The 17,037-nt window shown below is 49.0% G+C and overlaps 1 protein-coding gene across 3 annotated transcripts in view; it reads right to left on the bottom strand.

Annotated features, from left to right (window-relative positions):
• Snf4agamma (SNF4/AMP-activated protein kinase gamma subunit) overlaps window positions 1-17,037 on the bottom strand; it is a 345,435-nt gene that overhangs the window by 214,106 nt on the left and 114,292 nt on the right. For 2 of the 3 annotated variants that reach the window (XM_077700005.1, XM_077700007.1), the window contains exons 3-4: window positions 12,978-13,333; window positions 10,188-10,233 (exon numbers count right to left, since the gene is read on the bottom strand). In XM_077700005.1, the coding sequence (XP_077556131.1) occupies window positions 10,188-10,233; window positions 12,978-13,333 (402 nt within the window). The remainder of the gene's footprint in view (window positions 1-10,187; window positions 10,234-12,977; window positions 13,334-17,037) is intronic. The other variant, XM_077700006.1, reaches the window with a different exon arrangement.

Below are 17,037 nucleotides of genomic sequence, written 5' to 3' on the forward strand. Positions count from 1 at the left end.
GTTTACTTTTCGAGGATTTCGAGACAGCCCGTCAGCACGACAGGTCTGCCTCGGTTACGCTGCGTATAACTTGATTACGCTAGAGCCACTAAATGAGCTACGCTTTTGTAGCGACTACAGGTTACGCTAGGCCACTTTCATTCTTTTCCAGCGGGAAGTGAAGCAGGCGTTTTCCAGCTTCCGTTGAAACAGCCCAGTACAGAGCAGCACGGCATCGCTACTCTGCCTGATGCCTAGAAACTCACTCTCAACGTGTCATACAGCCACACTGCGCTCCGAAAATCACGAATTATCGAAGAACACGCGTACGCGGCAACACAGGGGCACTGAAATGACTGCGCCCATGGGTCTTCCGGGGTAAACAAATGTCAAGTGACGCGGTTCGGCCAATGGCCGCTGTAGGCGGCATCCAACAATGAGAGAAAAGTGTACCGATACTCTGAAACGTGATCTAGTGTCTCTAGCTCCCAAGCAGACTCTTTGCCACTAAACAGCTGCGCGGAATACAACGTTGCTCTACTGCAAGAGAAGCAACTACCGCAGGAAGTTCACCGCACTCTGAAGTCCCAGCTCCATTCTGACTTATCCGGTTTGAGTGCGGAAGCGCGTACAGTGCGAAACACACTGAAAGCAGCGGGGCCGTCGACAGGGACATTCCACTCGCCAACTCTGTACGTCCCCCGCCACCTCTCACGGCTTGCAGGGCAGTATAGATGTTGTCTCCTTGCCCGCCAACAACGGCCGAACACCGAAATCCAACAACAGACCTGGCGGCCTCATCTAGTACAGGCGGCGGATACCCCGAAACCCATATAGGCTACAGCAACGACGACATCATCATCGTCTTCATGTCGTCGCCGTCGTTGTCATGGTTGCGTCCACTGCTGGATTAAGTCATCTTCGTTAATGTTACTTCAACCGTTCCTGTCTTGCAATTCCATTATCATTTCTTTGCCACTGAACTTCCTGATTTTATATCCAGACTCGTCCTTCAGGCCTATCAGTATAACCGTGTAAACGGAGGTGAAAAAATATACCTTAAGAAACAAGAGAGGCCTCGCTCCTTCGGCGCCGCATCACTGCACAATAGCTACCTCCTATCTAGATGAAACGGAAAGTGGACGCATAGAAGTGTGGAGGCCAAAAAATTACCAGCCGCTATATGTCAGTGACCGCAAAAACGCTAGCGACACGTTAACGAATAACCTCTTGCAGTCAGGGAAGATGACGCTTGGAAATTAAACCCGAGAACGCGAACGACGGAGGATTTACATGGCACCACGAACGGCCGCCCGCATCGATCCCGCGGCACGGCCCTTCCTCCTGAACCACGGCAAACAGAAGAAAGCAGCTGTGCAGTGAAGGGGAACCGAGCGCAGTAAATTGAAACTTTTCGCGAACAGGTGTCCCTTGCGCAGTGCGTCGATCGCCGGCCACCTGCAACGTCGCGAGAATTATCAGGACAGGAAGCTGGGAGGTTTACCTCCGAAAAACAGGACAGCGCGGAATAGATACTACATACGAGAGAGAGACACTGGCGTACGCAAGTGGGTGGGGCAAAGGGGTCAAGCCCCCCTCCTCATTCCCTAATATCTGATCGCGGTGTAGGGAGGGACACGCACAAGTCTACCAAATCTGCATGTCATCAAATAACTGCTACCGAAAGTTCCATCTGTAGAGCAAGCTACCCTTCAAGTTTCACCCAACCTGTGTTCACCCCGACAATCAGGCAATTTCTACCCATTAAAAAAGCACGGCACTTTAAAAAAATTAAAAAAAAAAAAAAAAAACAATCGTAAGCTCTAAAGACTAGATTGGCGGGATCGTAAAATTTTGTATTGTTTGTTTTCTCATTTAAATTGATTTCTTTTAAATTTTTTTACGTTATCATGCTCTCTAACTGGTGGGCCCGAACCTAAGTTTCCACAATGAGATCTAACGTATGTTACTGCAAATTCACTTGTAACTCACGTTCCGTTGCGACGTAACGAAAACATACGCAGTTCGTGGGGTGTACAACGCGAAAAGAAAACAAGCCGTAAAATAAAAAATTGGAAGACGCTTAGTAAGCTTAGTCTAAACGCGTGGAGCGCGACAGCGTTATCCTATGTTGGCGATGAGGGAGACTCCGGCGCGCCGGAAGCAGATTTACAGCAGCTCGTCCATCACGGGAGTATCGAGAGCGAGCGCCCACTACGTCGCAGTATACCCCAGCGCTGACGTCATCGAACCCCAGAAGCGGCCGCAAGGGGTGAAAACTTTCCGCTCCCGCTCGCACGCCTCCTGTTAGGGCAGCACCTCGCGATCGCGGGGGTTTCGGTGGGATCCGCAAGCTGGCGCTATGGGACTTTTCGCCTGGGGCCAACGCCGCCGGATTTCCCGCGGACTCAGCACAAAAACTGGCAGGAACAACGCACCCTACATAATTCGCAAAGAAGAAATAAAAGGTGATCGATCCCCTTCGTTTATAGCCACAAAGGGGGCTGACAGAATCGCCGTAGCGGCTCCTCTATTATTTCGCGCATATTTTGATCACTTTTTACTACTTCAACGAGCCCACTCAGTCTAAGCCACCAGCACTGCTTTTCGTTCGACCCCGGTCGCGGCCAGTTGCAGCAACCGTTCGCCTCGTGTTCATCCCCAAGTCTAGCACGTCTGATCCGCGATGCTTAGTTTAGAAAACGGACCATCAAGACGTTTGACGAAAGCGAACAGCCGGTGGATCCGAGTTTCCCAGTGCGTCATTCAGTGTTGAGGCAGACGGGTAAATAGAGCCCCTAATGACGCCATTCGCAAAAATTGTCCCCTTGATTGTAATGAGAACATGCCTGAAGATAACAGCGTCAGAGCGGTAGCACAAATTATGAATGACAGAGCAAAATGTCAGTATGATTAGTGCTGTGCGAATTAGGCTATTTGGGCTTAGATAAACTTCGCCTTGTAGGTTCTCTCTAGCGTTAGAATCATACCGCTTTATGGGACCAAAAATAAACTACCCCTCTGTCAAAACGACGACGCTGGGAGAATGCGAAGCTGTCCAAAATCAAGTCCAACACCAAACGAACCAACTCAGAAGCGAGCACCTGTTTCTTATCGGGACGGTTTCCTGCATTGGGATTGTGCCAAGACGGCGCAATCGGATGGACGTCGGCTTTATAACGCGAGGGATCGAGGTTCGATTCCGGCCTCGGGAAGCATGTTAATTTTTTTTTTACTTCACCCACGATCATCATCGTCGCCAGAGAGAATAGGCTTTTCTGCATCGCGTTTTGAGGGGACTACAGACGATATCAGTGAGAGGGTGAACGCTTCGATTTAAATGGAATCTTTCTCAGCGGCCAACTGACCCGCAGTCTTGCAAGGGAGCCTATATATCGACGACCGTTGGCCACACCACGTCGGTTGCTGCTTCTTTCGCGACACTTACCTTTACGACGAAGTATTCGGTGCTCGTCGAAATGCAGCATCGTGTATCCTCCACCGCTGCTTCGATATCGAAGAATTTCAGGCACAGAACAAGCCCCTCATACGCCTCAAAGAGCGCCGGAACCAAGATACGCCGGCACTTGTGATACCGGGTAGCGTGATACCGGCTTCTGAGCGGTCTTCCGATCCTTGCCCATCTTGTCGTTCGCGCGTAGCATGGTAGCGTCCGGCATTGTGCCGTGCGGTATCCCTATATAGCCAACGCTGTTTCGGTTAAAGGACATGCGCACATAACGGTAAAAGTCGCGCTAGTACGCACATTCCGCAGTTCCCGTTGGCCACTGTCTCTGAGAGCTGCTTTTATCTTACAGCAACACGCAATTTGCGTACCTGCGTGACGTTTATAATTTTGTACTTACTCCATGGCAATGCAAGCCCGTGAGCAGCAACACGCGCCAACGTCGGCAACATTGGGTTTTTTTTTTTTTTTTGAAGAAGCCTTGAAGAAAGCGCACGCTAATACAACCACGCGTTATTCGGTGTATTCTCCAGATCGTATTCCAAAGTAACTTTTCGTGCCATCTCTGAGGAAAGAATATTAAACGGTGCGGATTCAAAGCTACCCACTAACTTCCTCATACTACGACGTTCCGATGTCTCTATGACGTAGTCGGGGAGAAGTTACAACTGGGCGCTGATGAGACACCGCCATTGCGAACCCGGAAGTCAACAAGCGGGTGTCAAACTAGTGAGACTTGTATATATAGGTCGTTTTTTTTTTTAACGTGCAGTAAGGCTAACCGCGCGAGACGGCGTAGCTACGGGCTTTGTTATTGTGTTTCACAATGAAACCGACTATGATTGCACAATCTGAACTTACCTGACCTCTCCGTGGCCCGCTGTAGAAAACGCCGGGCGTGATCTCTTATAACAGCAAAAATGTGCGAATATTCCAAACTTCCAAACATCGAAGCGAGTAACGCGATATTCGGTTTTGATTCGAATCGATAAGCACTACTGGACAACTTCGAATCTTTTCGAGGTATTTCGAAGTTCACAAACGTTAATGGACAGTCGTTTCAATGAACTCAGATACCTGAAATTATGCCTGAATGGAAACAACAAACGCCCCGCTAAAAGCCCAAGCAAAATATATCCTTCCCGACGAGTTTGAACTCTAGGCACCACATGTATCGCACTTCAAGCGCCTGAGATCGACGGCCTAAAACATGCACCGGTTGCCTCCACTAGTGTCGGTAGGCTTTCTCGCAATGCACCAGTGACGTACGGTGAAGGGGGCGAGGAAGGAATACTTGCCGGCCGCCTTTGGTGTCCTTGGTATTCGGCCAACTCCAGCCTCTCTTTCGCATTCTGATAACGTGGTTTTTTTCAAAGCGCCCCAGTCAACACTCTGTGGATAAGGAAAAAATGCTGCGCAACGACGTAACCCCCTTTAGATCAAGTGATGTGCATAGTCCTTTTTTGTTTGTTTGTTTAAGACGAAAGACTTAGAAAAAAACGTTATAATTGCCAAGCTTCGTGCTCCCCGTCCTCGAGATCAAGCTTTCTTGACAAGAAGGTGTTTGTGGAATGTGCCTGTTTATTATCTTATTAACCCGCACTTGACCCCATTTTGGACGCGCCCTTTTTCTGCGGTCGTTTGAGGCGCGAGATGCACTTTGCGGAACCCACATGTACGATTTTTATGCGAGCGGGAACATTCCCGGTACAAGTTTTTTTTTTTTTTTTTTTTTCAATTCCAGCATTAAAAGGGTTCTGCAAGCACACGTGCGAAAAGTAGGCACGATACCACAAGTTACGACTTCGCACTTCAATGGGTGCCGGCGCACTGCGGCACGCTCGGAAATGAGAAAGCGCACCGACAATACTTGGGAACAAGTTAAGAACGGCAATAGCTCATGTACGGTATCACTCCGCCTACGCGACGGACCTGGATGCCAACGGGCACGCGCGTTTTGAAAGGAGACTGCTATGAATGCGTGATGTCGTCTGCCTTTTCTCACGTAGTTTGCTTGTCCTCGCTCCAGTAGTTTATGAGCATATAAAGTTAAAAAAATCACGAAAACGGCTCGCGCCATGTTCAAAATATTCCCAGTAACGCACTACTTGCGCCGAGCGGGGTAACATCCGGCTGCCGTGACGAGGCACAGAGGCAACTTCCGTGGCGAACTTCCGCTGCTTGCTAACTAAGAGCTTTGCGGGGAAGTATTCACGAAATGATGGGGTATGCGTGGTCTGGGGAAAAGAAACAGAAACTATGCGGCACATAGTGTTAGAATGCGAGGGTGTCCATCCAAATCTACATGAGGGAAATATACGGCTTCCAGAAGCCCTAGGATTTAAGGGTAGCACAGAGGCAGTCAACTTCAAGGCTGTCGAGGCGACCAAAAGAAGATTAGAATGCTGGTGGACGAAAAGCAGAGAGGGGAACATTGGCTAGGACAGTTACCACCTGTAACAGAAAAAAAAAAAAAAAAAAAGTATTTTGTGCCTAATAAGTTTTTTTGTGCCTGCCCTAAGCAGCGCTAGTATTAAACCATGAGTACAAAACATAGGTACATTAGTCTTTTTTGGTAAGATGACACGCCATCACCCCGTTGCAAAGGGGATAACAATAGCAATCATTATCATCATCATCATTGCCGTTCTCAAGTTGTACCCGAGCATAGCACGCGCGTATTTACTCTCCGTGCTAGCCCGGAACCCCTCATTCGCTGCGACGACGGCGTCTTTGCCCGCCCCTGAAGAAGAAGCCGACCCCACAACTGAATGGCAGATAAGTCAAGCCCGCCGGAAAGGCCACTTCGCGGCGATGGCAAACCTACTCCGCATCCCTGCATGCACTGGCCAAAAGAAACACTTCTGCGCTCTCGCCTCACAAGCACATGCTTACGGATCCTACAACTTTTTTTAGGCGCCAGCCGGGTGCACGTTTACACATATCGGGCCAAGTAACACATTCGCATTACGTATGAACTTTGCATATTTAAGGTGGAAAGCTGGCTAGTTGGATGCCAGTAGTGTGGAACCTACTAACAGCAGAATAAAAAACAAGGCCCAAGCGCGAAAAACAAATACAAGAGACGAGTGTTTTTGTTATGTATTTATTACCCTGTATCGGTGTTTCCTTCGCGCTACTAATAAGTTCTACGGTAAACTTTAAAAGTCGAACATCGACCAATGCGTCTAGTGGACTTTTTGTCCCCTGCACGTACAATTTTTTGTTTCAATTACCATCCTTTCCTGGCATTTCTTGCTTCTCCAAAGGCTTATAAAATATTGAAACATTTTTGGTCACGGTCGCAATACATATACGGCGCTTCTCAGTTTATTATTTTACCCAGCTTCATATGATTTAAGAGTAAGTGGTCATCAAGTTAACAGGCTCATCTTATGCGGGTAAACCATGCCACGTGTACATACTATGTCAATCTTATACGGATTGATGAACCTACAATATGGCCATGGCAGTAAGCTGAATCTTTAAAAATTTTAAGGTTCCTCCACTAGCGTGTAAGAAAAGTATAGGTGACATTCGTTCATAAAGAACTCACGAAGGCTACATTTTCGTTCTCTAAACATTAGTGAAGATGAATTAATTACCATTTACCCTGCTGAACTAAAAACCAACTTACGGCCTTTACTGCGAAGATTTCTGCCTAAAAATTTGTTCAACTGAAATCTTGCGAATTGTTGTAAATTTGAAAGGCCATAAAATTTTCGCAGAAAAAATCATTATGAGCGCACACTATAGTTATGGTTTCACGTGTCTTCACAGCTCCGCCTGCTGTTTTGTAAGCCTCGGCATTTGCCCTTACGAATTTTTTACGGAAACCGGGGAATTTTAGACATTTTTTGGGTACCTGACAAATATGTATTATTAATAAAAAACAGAAACCCGGCCCCCCATTTAACCTTCACAAATCGGCACGGAACCCACAACAGCAATTCAGCACCCATCGAGCCCATTTACAACTGGCACTACACATATACAAGACCAACTCCCTCTCCCTAGCCCTCGCCATCAAATTATCAAGCATACATACTCCGTAGACTGCGAACACGAATATTTTACGATCACACAATCCTTTCACACATCTCATCGTTCATCTTCTCACCCGACTGCTGGCGCTGAAAATTACGTCTTCTTCCCGCACAATTCCCCAACTCCCCTTAACATCCCATCAAATGGGGCAGCCGGAGTCTGCGCACACTAGTTCGGCGCCCGAGCTTCAACAAGCCCTGGCGCAGCGAGTCCTGTATTCGGCGAAGAGTCGCGGCCTCCTCTGCAGGCTGACCACATCCTCATTCCCACACTCTTTCGCACAAATAAATGTTTATTTCCACCTCAAAACTGAGCTAGTTCATTCTATTTGTTACAAAGCATAATTACCACCAGATTCACAACGCATCTTTCATTCGCCCATGCTCAAAGCCTTGTTGCGCGCATGCAAATCAAGTTCTTCGATTTTTCAAGGCTTGGTTCAAGCAGGACACGGAACGTTGTGCATAAAATGCATGAATAAACACCTCGATTTCGGAAGCTTGACTCGACCAAGCGGCGCTCTAAATCCAATTCCCTTGCTGAATAATCACGCTGCGTCGGCTGCCGACATTTCGCGAACAAGATTAGAGAGCCCTTTAAAAGCCCAGAGCTCAACCGTAATCCCTCGAGTTCGAGAAATCGTCAGCGGCGCTTTTTAAGGCGCGCAGATTATAATGCCATTAGCAGGCGTCTGCAAACACAAGCAGCTTTCCTTCGGTTCTGTGACGGCGCTGCAATCAGCTTAACGCCGACAGAATAACTTTCAGCCGGACTGCCACAGCAGATCAGTCAGTTTTGTAACCTCCTGACGGCGTTTTTCAGGCGTTGGGCAAATTGAACTTTCCCTTGAAAGAGCAACCACGGCAGCGTTTTGAATGCTTCGACTTTGTGCAGACGTTTCTCTTTTAGATGCGACGCTCAGAGCATCTCTTGTCGGCGGCCCTGTCCTTCCTGCGTGCGTCCGTTGTTGTCCGCGTGCGTCCATTGTTGTCCGCGTGCGTCCGTTGTTGTCCGCAGCTACTCTCCCCTTCTCCTCTCCGATAGCGAACTCTCTCTCGCGAGGGACATTGGATTGGATTGGATTCGATTGGATTGGCTTGGCTTGAATTGACTTGGATTGGATTAAAGTGGATTGTGTTTCGTCATAGCCGCGGCACTCTCTCTCTCTCCGCGGTCTCCTCTCCTTCGGGCGCGCTAAGCATATAACCGGTGTGCCGCTCTCCGACGGCCTTTCGGTCGACGGTTGCTCTCCGCCTGCGCTTGAACCCCCCTCAGCGTCGCATCACACCAGGGTTCCCGCGAGGGGAAGTGGGCGTAATTTTTTTGATCTTGAATAAGTTTACTATTGTCACGTAGAAGCTATGAAACATGCTGCGGAACCATATGCACGATAAAGGTTTTATGAAGACAAAATCTAACTTCGCTGAATTTAAAAGTACTAGCCTCTGGTAACTCGCTTAATTACAACCCTAAAAGACGTTTCTTTTTGGTTTCAGAAAAAAAATATGCTGACCTTTTTTTTCTAATTTCGCACTACACGGCAGCAGCAGTGACGTAATAGGGGGAGTGCTAGAAACTGAGCTGTAATTTAACTACGTTCGCATGCTGGCATCCAAGTGTACCGACAGAACTACTTAGAGGAAATACTGCAATTATCGCACACTCATGCTTCTTCACGGGGCCTCTGGTCGACGGCCGCCAATTACATAAGCAAGTTTTTGTGACATCATTAGCACCGGAAAAAAATTTGTGACTCGTCCCTTCGTCCCCTGGTTTCCTTAATATCTAGCTTAGTTGTCGTAACTCTGATTACAAATTGACACAATTGTTAACGGGTCAATGCTGCTTTTTGAATGAACCAAATTTGTTTTTTTTTTTGTTTTTCCGGTTCCTTTAGGACATTCCAGGGTCTCAGCGGAGTAGATGGAAGGAGTTTCGACTGCGTTTGAAGGCCTGTCTGGAAATTTAGTTTGCTGCCTACACAGTTACGACGCGTGCACATTTTTATTTCTTTCCCTCATGATGGCGCTAACGCCGGTCCTTGCTCTGAAACGAGTAAGTTATCCAATCAGCACATGCTACTTAGCAATTTCTAACTATATCGCGCGAACTGGCAGCCGTGATTACTAAGTACCGACTGGTTTTCCCATACGGGACGCAAGAGTAGCGCGATGCCATGTAGCCGTTAATTTTTAAAGGGAGTTTTTTTAAGTAAGGCAGAGTTTGCCGGTTAACAAGAACTTAAAGTACAATTAAAAACCGCATCGTGGATAAGTACTCCTGCTCCATTCGTGGGACGCAAATGCGCTGAAAAGCACACCCGACAGGCTTGATAAATTGACTCATACGATGCGAAGGTACACGTCCTACTCGACAAAAGCCTGCGTAAATTCAATGTCACGTCACTCGTAACTTGCAACGTCAACGTTGCGTCGGTCCCATTCGGCCGATTAAGGCACCTCGCCGAAACAGGGAAAACGAAAGAAAAGAAAGAAGAGGCACCAGCAACACCGCATTGCGTTATCTCAGGTCCCCACATCACAGATTTTCCTACTCCCTCCCCTTCCCCCTCCCCCCCCCCCCTCCCTCCCCCCTCTTCCCCCCAGACCATTCATGGGTAAATCGGCTTTTCCGAAGAGCACCTCGGTGCAAAGGCGAAGCCCCAGTCTCAGGAGAAAGCGTCAGAACCACTCACCGTACTGGCTGCTGCTACTGCTGCTGCTGCTGCTGGCGGTAAACTTCTGAAAGACACAAACAAAAGAGAAGCGCGCTTTTAGGACGGGGCAGCGAAGCGCGGCGCATTGCCGCGCCCCGGTAATCGGGTGCCCGTCAGGTCGGTCGATGCACGCAACCCGCCGACGGCGATTATGCCCTCACATAGCGACCTTGGGTCCGACCTCAGCCGCCTTGGCGAGCACGCTGCTCGTCCCGCGTGCGTGACCACGGCCAAAACACAGGGTGGTCCGTCACCGACCAAATGTCGCTTACGTTTTTGCCTCCGTCCGTGGATACGTGACGAGCGCGACAAAAAAAATAGAGAAAGAATCCGACGCGGAAAAGTTACCGCGAGTGCGCGGTGTCGGTCACGCAGAAAAGGAGCACGTTGCATGTCCATACGCGCAAGGCAACGAAAAGTACGACTTGTGTGAAGTGGAAAGCAAACTATTCTTTAAATAATAATAAAAAAGTACTGAAAGGGGTGCTCGCATGCCGTCATACGTTAACTTCCCTCGCTGACCCAGTTTCCATTTTCAGTCTCGCATGACGATTTTTTTTTCAGGCCAACGTTATGACGACATTTACAATCACATGACAGTTTGCAATACTGCAGGCTTTTCATTTATCGCTCACGTAAGGCGTCATCCCATTTAAAGAGTAGCTGGCCTTTGTAAACGAGGAAAAGTGCCCCCCCCCCCCCCCCCCCAACCCCAGAAAAGCACGAACAAACTAGGGAACAAATAGGAGGAAGAAATCACTTTTTCTCACCGTTTACATTCGATTTTTACCTCAACACAACGTCTGTGCCACCACGGGTCCCTATTCCAGGGGTGGAAGTGTGAGCCTCTCGGAGCAGATCCGGGAGCAGGAATAGTGTTGTTTCGGAGCAGCTTTGGGTCAGTAAAAGGGTGGTTTTGGAGCAAATTTGGTTGGGTGGAGGTAGCGAGCCGCGCTTCAAGTTGAAATCCCCTTAGCATGCAACTGCCAGGTCGCCCTTTTGCGAACAGTTTCTGCAAAAGGTTTCGCCAAAACGCCCCATCCATTCGATCGTGATGTACTATGGTGATACGAACAACGGTGCGCGTGGTTTTCAGTACATGCCGCGCTAGCTGGCGTCGGGCCGTGTATGCACAGCAGATTTAACGTTGGGAACGCCCCCTGGTAAATTATTGTCACTGCGCAGGCGCAGCCCCTCGCCTAGAGTGCGGATCATATACTAAAAACCACGCGCACCGTTGTTCGTATTTCAATTCATCACCATCATACACCCTCTGTCAAAATTTTCCAGGCCAATCCTAAGCCTTCTCAACCACAAAGAATTGAAAGAACAAGTTTTACATATAAATGTGACAAAAATATTTTGTGACAGTAAGAAAGAAAGATGTTTTCTCTACTTTTCGGGAACAAAACATTTCAGCCATGTTAGGAACGTGAGCTCGAACACAATTCTTTTTTTTTTTTTTGCGGCTTGCGCGTTTTCGGTTTGGCCTAGGGATTTTTGACAAAGGCTGTACTTCCGGTTCCAAGGCCTCTGACATGCACGGAAACACATTCCCGTGCCTTAATTGTTTTGCGTCGCATCCTTCCGTGTGCCTTCAGACAATCAGGAAACAGACAGAACTCAGAATTCCGACCTCGCGCGGCGCGCCGACACAACAGTCTCCCCAATAAACTTTGACTCTTTTCGCTGTAAAAGCAACGCAACTATAAGCACGTTGCACCGGACAGAGGCCACAGTGAGCGCAGCACTTTTTCTACTAAAGTTGTCTGCAGCGCACGATAGGGAATCGGTAAAGGAGTGGCGATTCCTCGATCCGTTATCACCCACTGCCTGCAGCATGCCGTGCGACGATCTATGGGGTTGACACTGAGACACGGCGTAAAAAAAGACGGCCGTAATGAATACATCGGTTCCTGCCTGCGGCCTGCCGAGTCTTAGCGAGTTTTAGCTGACCGTTTTTCACGGCCCGTCCACCCCGATAGCAAGCGGGAGCGCCATTGCGCATGCGTGGCGCGCCTGGCCGCGAATGGCATTGGCTCCGGTTTCGCTGAGCGCGCCGCCGGTACCGGAGCGGACCGTTGAAGACGGCCAGCTAAAACTCCCTATTATTTTCAATCTGACTGGTCGGCTACAATATCAACAGCTAACGTATTTTCGTCTGCGCCACTTAACTCTTCGTTCTTCTCGGCCTTGTTATCATGACGTTACCTTAGATCCCTTCTTTGTGTGGGCGCCCGTGCGTGACTCGTGATAATCCCGGCTGCTGCTGTCTAGGACAGGGCGCCGACACTTACGTTATATGAATGCTTACGACACTTACGTTATATGAACAAATGACCCCCCAAACCACCAGGATATAGAAAAAAAATCACGCATCTCCACGAAGTGAACCATGACGAGTGGGCGAAGCACTGGGGATCGTTCTTACCGTAAATCACCCGTGGCATTGCCCACTCGCGCATGTAAACGAGCGACAACGCGTGTGTACAGTATATACAATTCCAATCCAATCCAATCCGATACAAGTCAATTTAATTCAATCCAATCACATCCAATCCAAATCAAATCAAATCCAATGCTCCTCGCGCATGTGAAACACTTTGTACACGGACGCCAAGGGACAAGCCACGGACAAAGCGAGGTCCTAAGGTGCTTCCCTGCTAAAACGGCGCTCTGCTTGTGAGGCCGACATCAGCGCAACGTGCCTATGTGTTGGGCCGGTGTCGGCAAACAGCGTGCACAGCGGAGAAGAGTGTCGCCGCTCACCTTGCCCTTTCCCTCGACGCTGACGGACTGCGAGCGGCCGCGGAAGAGCTCCATGACCTTGGAGACGGCGCCGGTCCTGCTCTCGGAGCCGGAGCGCGGACGCCGGAAAGGCAGTTCGGCGGCGTCCACGGGGCTGAGCGGCGACAGAGGGGTCAGGGGGGCCGAGGCTCCGCCGGCCGCGGATCCGTTGGGCGGCGACAGGGCGTTGCGCGAGCCCGGGAACCAGCTGTGGCCCCGGAGCGCCGACATGAGGTTGTTCGGCTTGCGGCTGCCTGAGGACGAAGAGCCCTTGGAGTCGGACTTGGAGCGAGGTCGGAAGGCATCGAACAGCACCGCCTTGCGGGACGGCGACACGCCTGCGGGGGTAGGCGGAAGCCCGGCGGGACGGAAAAAAAAAGAGCCCCCCCGCCCGCCCGGGAAGAGCAGCAGAGCTGTGGGTCTCGCCCAGCATCGGACGCCGTCCTCGCACTGCGGTCATGCCTGGCGCCGACTGACGCCGACGAACGCCCTACTCGCAGTTCGCGGAGGAGCGAAAGTTGGGCATACGGGTGCCCTAACCTCGATGTCATCGCGACTTATAAAGTCGGGTACGCCTTGCAAGAATGGATCTCAGCCCCGCTAACACGTCACGGACACCACAAGGGCTGACCGACGCGCCTTGTGGTGTCGTGACACGCAGTAATTAGGAACTCGTACTGACTATGACGTGGCGTTCCTCGCTAACTCCGTGCCAAATCATGACCGCAGATTGAAGACGCCGTAACGCTGCGAAAGCTGCCATGCACGCGCAAGCATGCGGACATGTCTTGTGTTTCTCCCCCAAACGCGAGGCCCGCATAAGTGGCACACGGTCACTGCACGGCATGCGCTTGCAGAGTAGACATTGCAACCCTTACAAAGAGTCCGACATCTCCCACCTACGGGCTCCGCTATCACTACTTGGGCCAAGGTGTACTTCTACTTTTCGAGTAAGTATAGGCAAACATAAAAGGTATACCCTTCTATTACAGGGTGGTGCGGCGATAATTGAATCGCTTTGAAGGATTTTCCTGAGCGAACCGCCGCTCTGTTCGTGCTCAAACTTCACACGAACGTCGCATTTTGTGGTCTATTTTGTTTGACACCGTGAACAACGGCGGTATTTACCTGTTTATTCTGATAATTAACAAAAACGATTTTCGCCTATGGGAAAGCGGCGGCCGATTTGAACGTGCGAGCCAGTGATCTTGGAACGGTGGCGCCACCTGGGGTATGCAGAGCGAAACGGACGATGGGGATTCACGGTAGGAAGGAGCCAAATGATGCAGCAGTCGATCAGAAAATCTGTCGTCCCTAGTTTACGATGATCACAAATAGTTGCATAAGAGCTGATACCATTCACAATAAAATATTCCCACGGTTCATAGTTGCCAATAGTTCGTTTCCTCACTGCTTTCACATTTTCTGCAGAGCTTTTAGAAGTAACTCTGATTTTCTGATCGTCTGTTACCCCATTTGGCTACCTCCTACCGTGAATCCCCATCATTAGTTTCGCTCTGCATACCCCAGGTGGCGCTACCGTTCCAAGATCAGCTTGCACTGGCCAAATCGGCCGCCATTTTCCCATAGGCGCAATTCGTTCTTATTTATTTTCAGAATTAACAGGTAAGTACCGTCGTTGTTCCCGGTGTCAGACAAAATAGACCACAAAATGCGACCTTCGTGTGAAGTTTGAGCGCGAACAGAGCAGCGGTTCGCTCAGGAAAAAGTTTAAAGTGTTCCAATTTTCGCCGTACCACCCTGTATTCCGCCGTATTCTGTGGAGTGGTTAAGGACGAGTGCGAGCTTCACTGTGTACGATGTTTAGCGTTTCCGTGTAGGCTATCTTTTCCTTAGATGTAAGCTAGCCCGGTACCCATTACCAAATATGTGCTGCAAGTTTTTCGAGTGCACGACAATGCCGTGGTCACCGCAGTGCAAACAGTGCAGCAGAGAGAAGGTCAAGAGGTCGGGAGGAAATAGAAGCGCGAAGCAATGTGCGCGCACTAAACACTACTGGCAAGCGAAAGCGTCAGCTAGGCGGTGGGTCAGCGAGTTTGAGGTTGGTTAGGCGCAGAGAGCTACAAACAAGGCCCGTACATTTTATACCATTGATAAAGGAAGTCGGTAGGAATACAAATGCAGCCTAGTTTAACCTTTTACTTATACCAACGTAAATCACCTTATGAGTTATAATACGACACGTAATATAACCTGGCAAACGTTATTTAATTCTGAGATAACGTAACCTCGAGGCAACTGGTAAGAGAAAACAACTTTTAATCGATTTAAGTACACATGTGCTAAAACTGAAAATCCAACAACTGAAGTTTCTTAGCATATTCAAAATCCTGAACTTATACCGAGTTTTAAATTAGCTAAGGCAAAGCCTGTCGTCAAATCTGTCGCCTACTCGTAAATACAGCGCCAATATAACCGCTTGTTTACCTGGTCCAAAATTATTTTAAAAATACTACGCCCTGTGTGCTTACGGAGCTGAAACGGCCGGAATAAAGGTGACGCCTTAACAATATGTCCTAATTAGCTTCATTAGCAATACGTCCCGCCACTGCTTCCAATGGCAAGAACTCACTTCGCCTCGAACATTGATTGCTCCAAAAAAACGAAAATTGCGAGACTATTACGTAGCGCGTTCATTGCGAAACCTCTTGAGCTCGTTTTGCCTCTGCTTAGAGCGACGCGAACCGGCGCCACGCGGTCCAGCCGCTTGATAAGCCTCTTTCGTTCGTTCGAAGCGCGCCCCCAGGTGTGTGCACCTAGCGCCGAGGATTCATCGCAACAACTATGGCATGAACCAGCGCACCCTTAAAATACATGCGCCGCAAAACAATTTGCCATTAAAAGGGTAACCATCATGAAATTCCACTTTGGCGTTTCTTGCATCGTTCGAGCAGAGATTCCTATATAGCTTATTTGAGGGAGGATTACGTTAAAAGCGGTGTCAGTACGATTTTAACAAGGCAATCTTTCCAATGAACCAAGCTTGTGCTTTATCTGAATGGCCCCTTTAAGCCCAATATTTCGCTACATAAAAATCCGTCTTTTTCATCAAAATTTTACACGACCTTACGCGCGCTTCCTTTCTACAGCCCCGCACCTCATTTCCAGCGTAAAGCCCCTACGCACGGCCTGATTTTATTTCAGTGGCCCAACTAGCTTCCCCCATATTACTATGTCATCGGTACAAGAACGTGGTGCACTACTTATAAAAAACAGCGCCAAAAACGATACGATAGGAAGTAAAGACAAATACTATCGCATCGTTCTTGGCACTGTTTTTTTTTTTTTTTTTCAAGTAGCATCATGCACCAACTAACCCGCCTCAGTTGGAACTAGCCAGCCGGTTCCGGATCCCACAATGAAAAAGATCGTGTCCACTCCCAAGTCACACGCGAGGCATCGCGATACGCACAGCTTGCACAGACGTCCTCACATTGAGTGTCAGTTTACTGACACCGGGGCGCCTTCTTCAGGTGAGTGGCTTTAAAAATAGCCTTCCTTTAAATAACGCGCCCTCAAATCCTATTCAGCTGCATGGACAATACCCTGGAAGGACCCGTGACGTCGCAGTACTCTGCTCTACAATAATACCGGCTAGTTTACGTTTAAAACACCGCCACAAAAACTTTCTTTTGGTATGCTTCCGGCCACACTGTGCCCTCCTTCGAGAAGTTTACTTTTATTTATTCTGAAGCTAGTTCCAGCGAACCGATCTAGAGGCAGTTTCCGAATTTCCGAATCACCGCAGCGTCTTAGACAGAGATGTCAATTCATTAAATTACCACCAGCATAGTCTCTCTCTCTCTCTCTCTCTCTCTCTCTCTCTCTCTCTCTCTCTCTCTCTCTCTCTCTCTCTCTCTCTCTCTCTCTCTCTCTCTCTCTCTCTCTCTCTCTCTCTCTCTCTCTCTCTCTCTCTCTCTCTCTCTCTCTCTCTCTCTGACAAAATGAGCATGCATACAAAGTTGCATGATCATTAGTCATGATGTGCGTGCACGACACCGGCCGCCACCGTAGTAGTAGT

Source organism: Haemaphysalis longicornis, unplaced genomic scaffold, assembly GCF_048455015.1.
Source record: "Haemaphysalis longicornis isolate Haplotype H1 unplaced genomic scaffold, Haemaphysalis longicornis Haplotype H1 scaffold_2, whole genome shotgun sequence".
Classification (NCBI taxonomy): Eukaryota; Metazoa; Arthropoda; class Arachnida; order Ixodida; family Ixodidae; genus Haemaphysalis; species Haemaphysalis longicornis.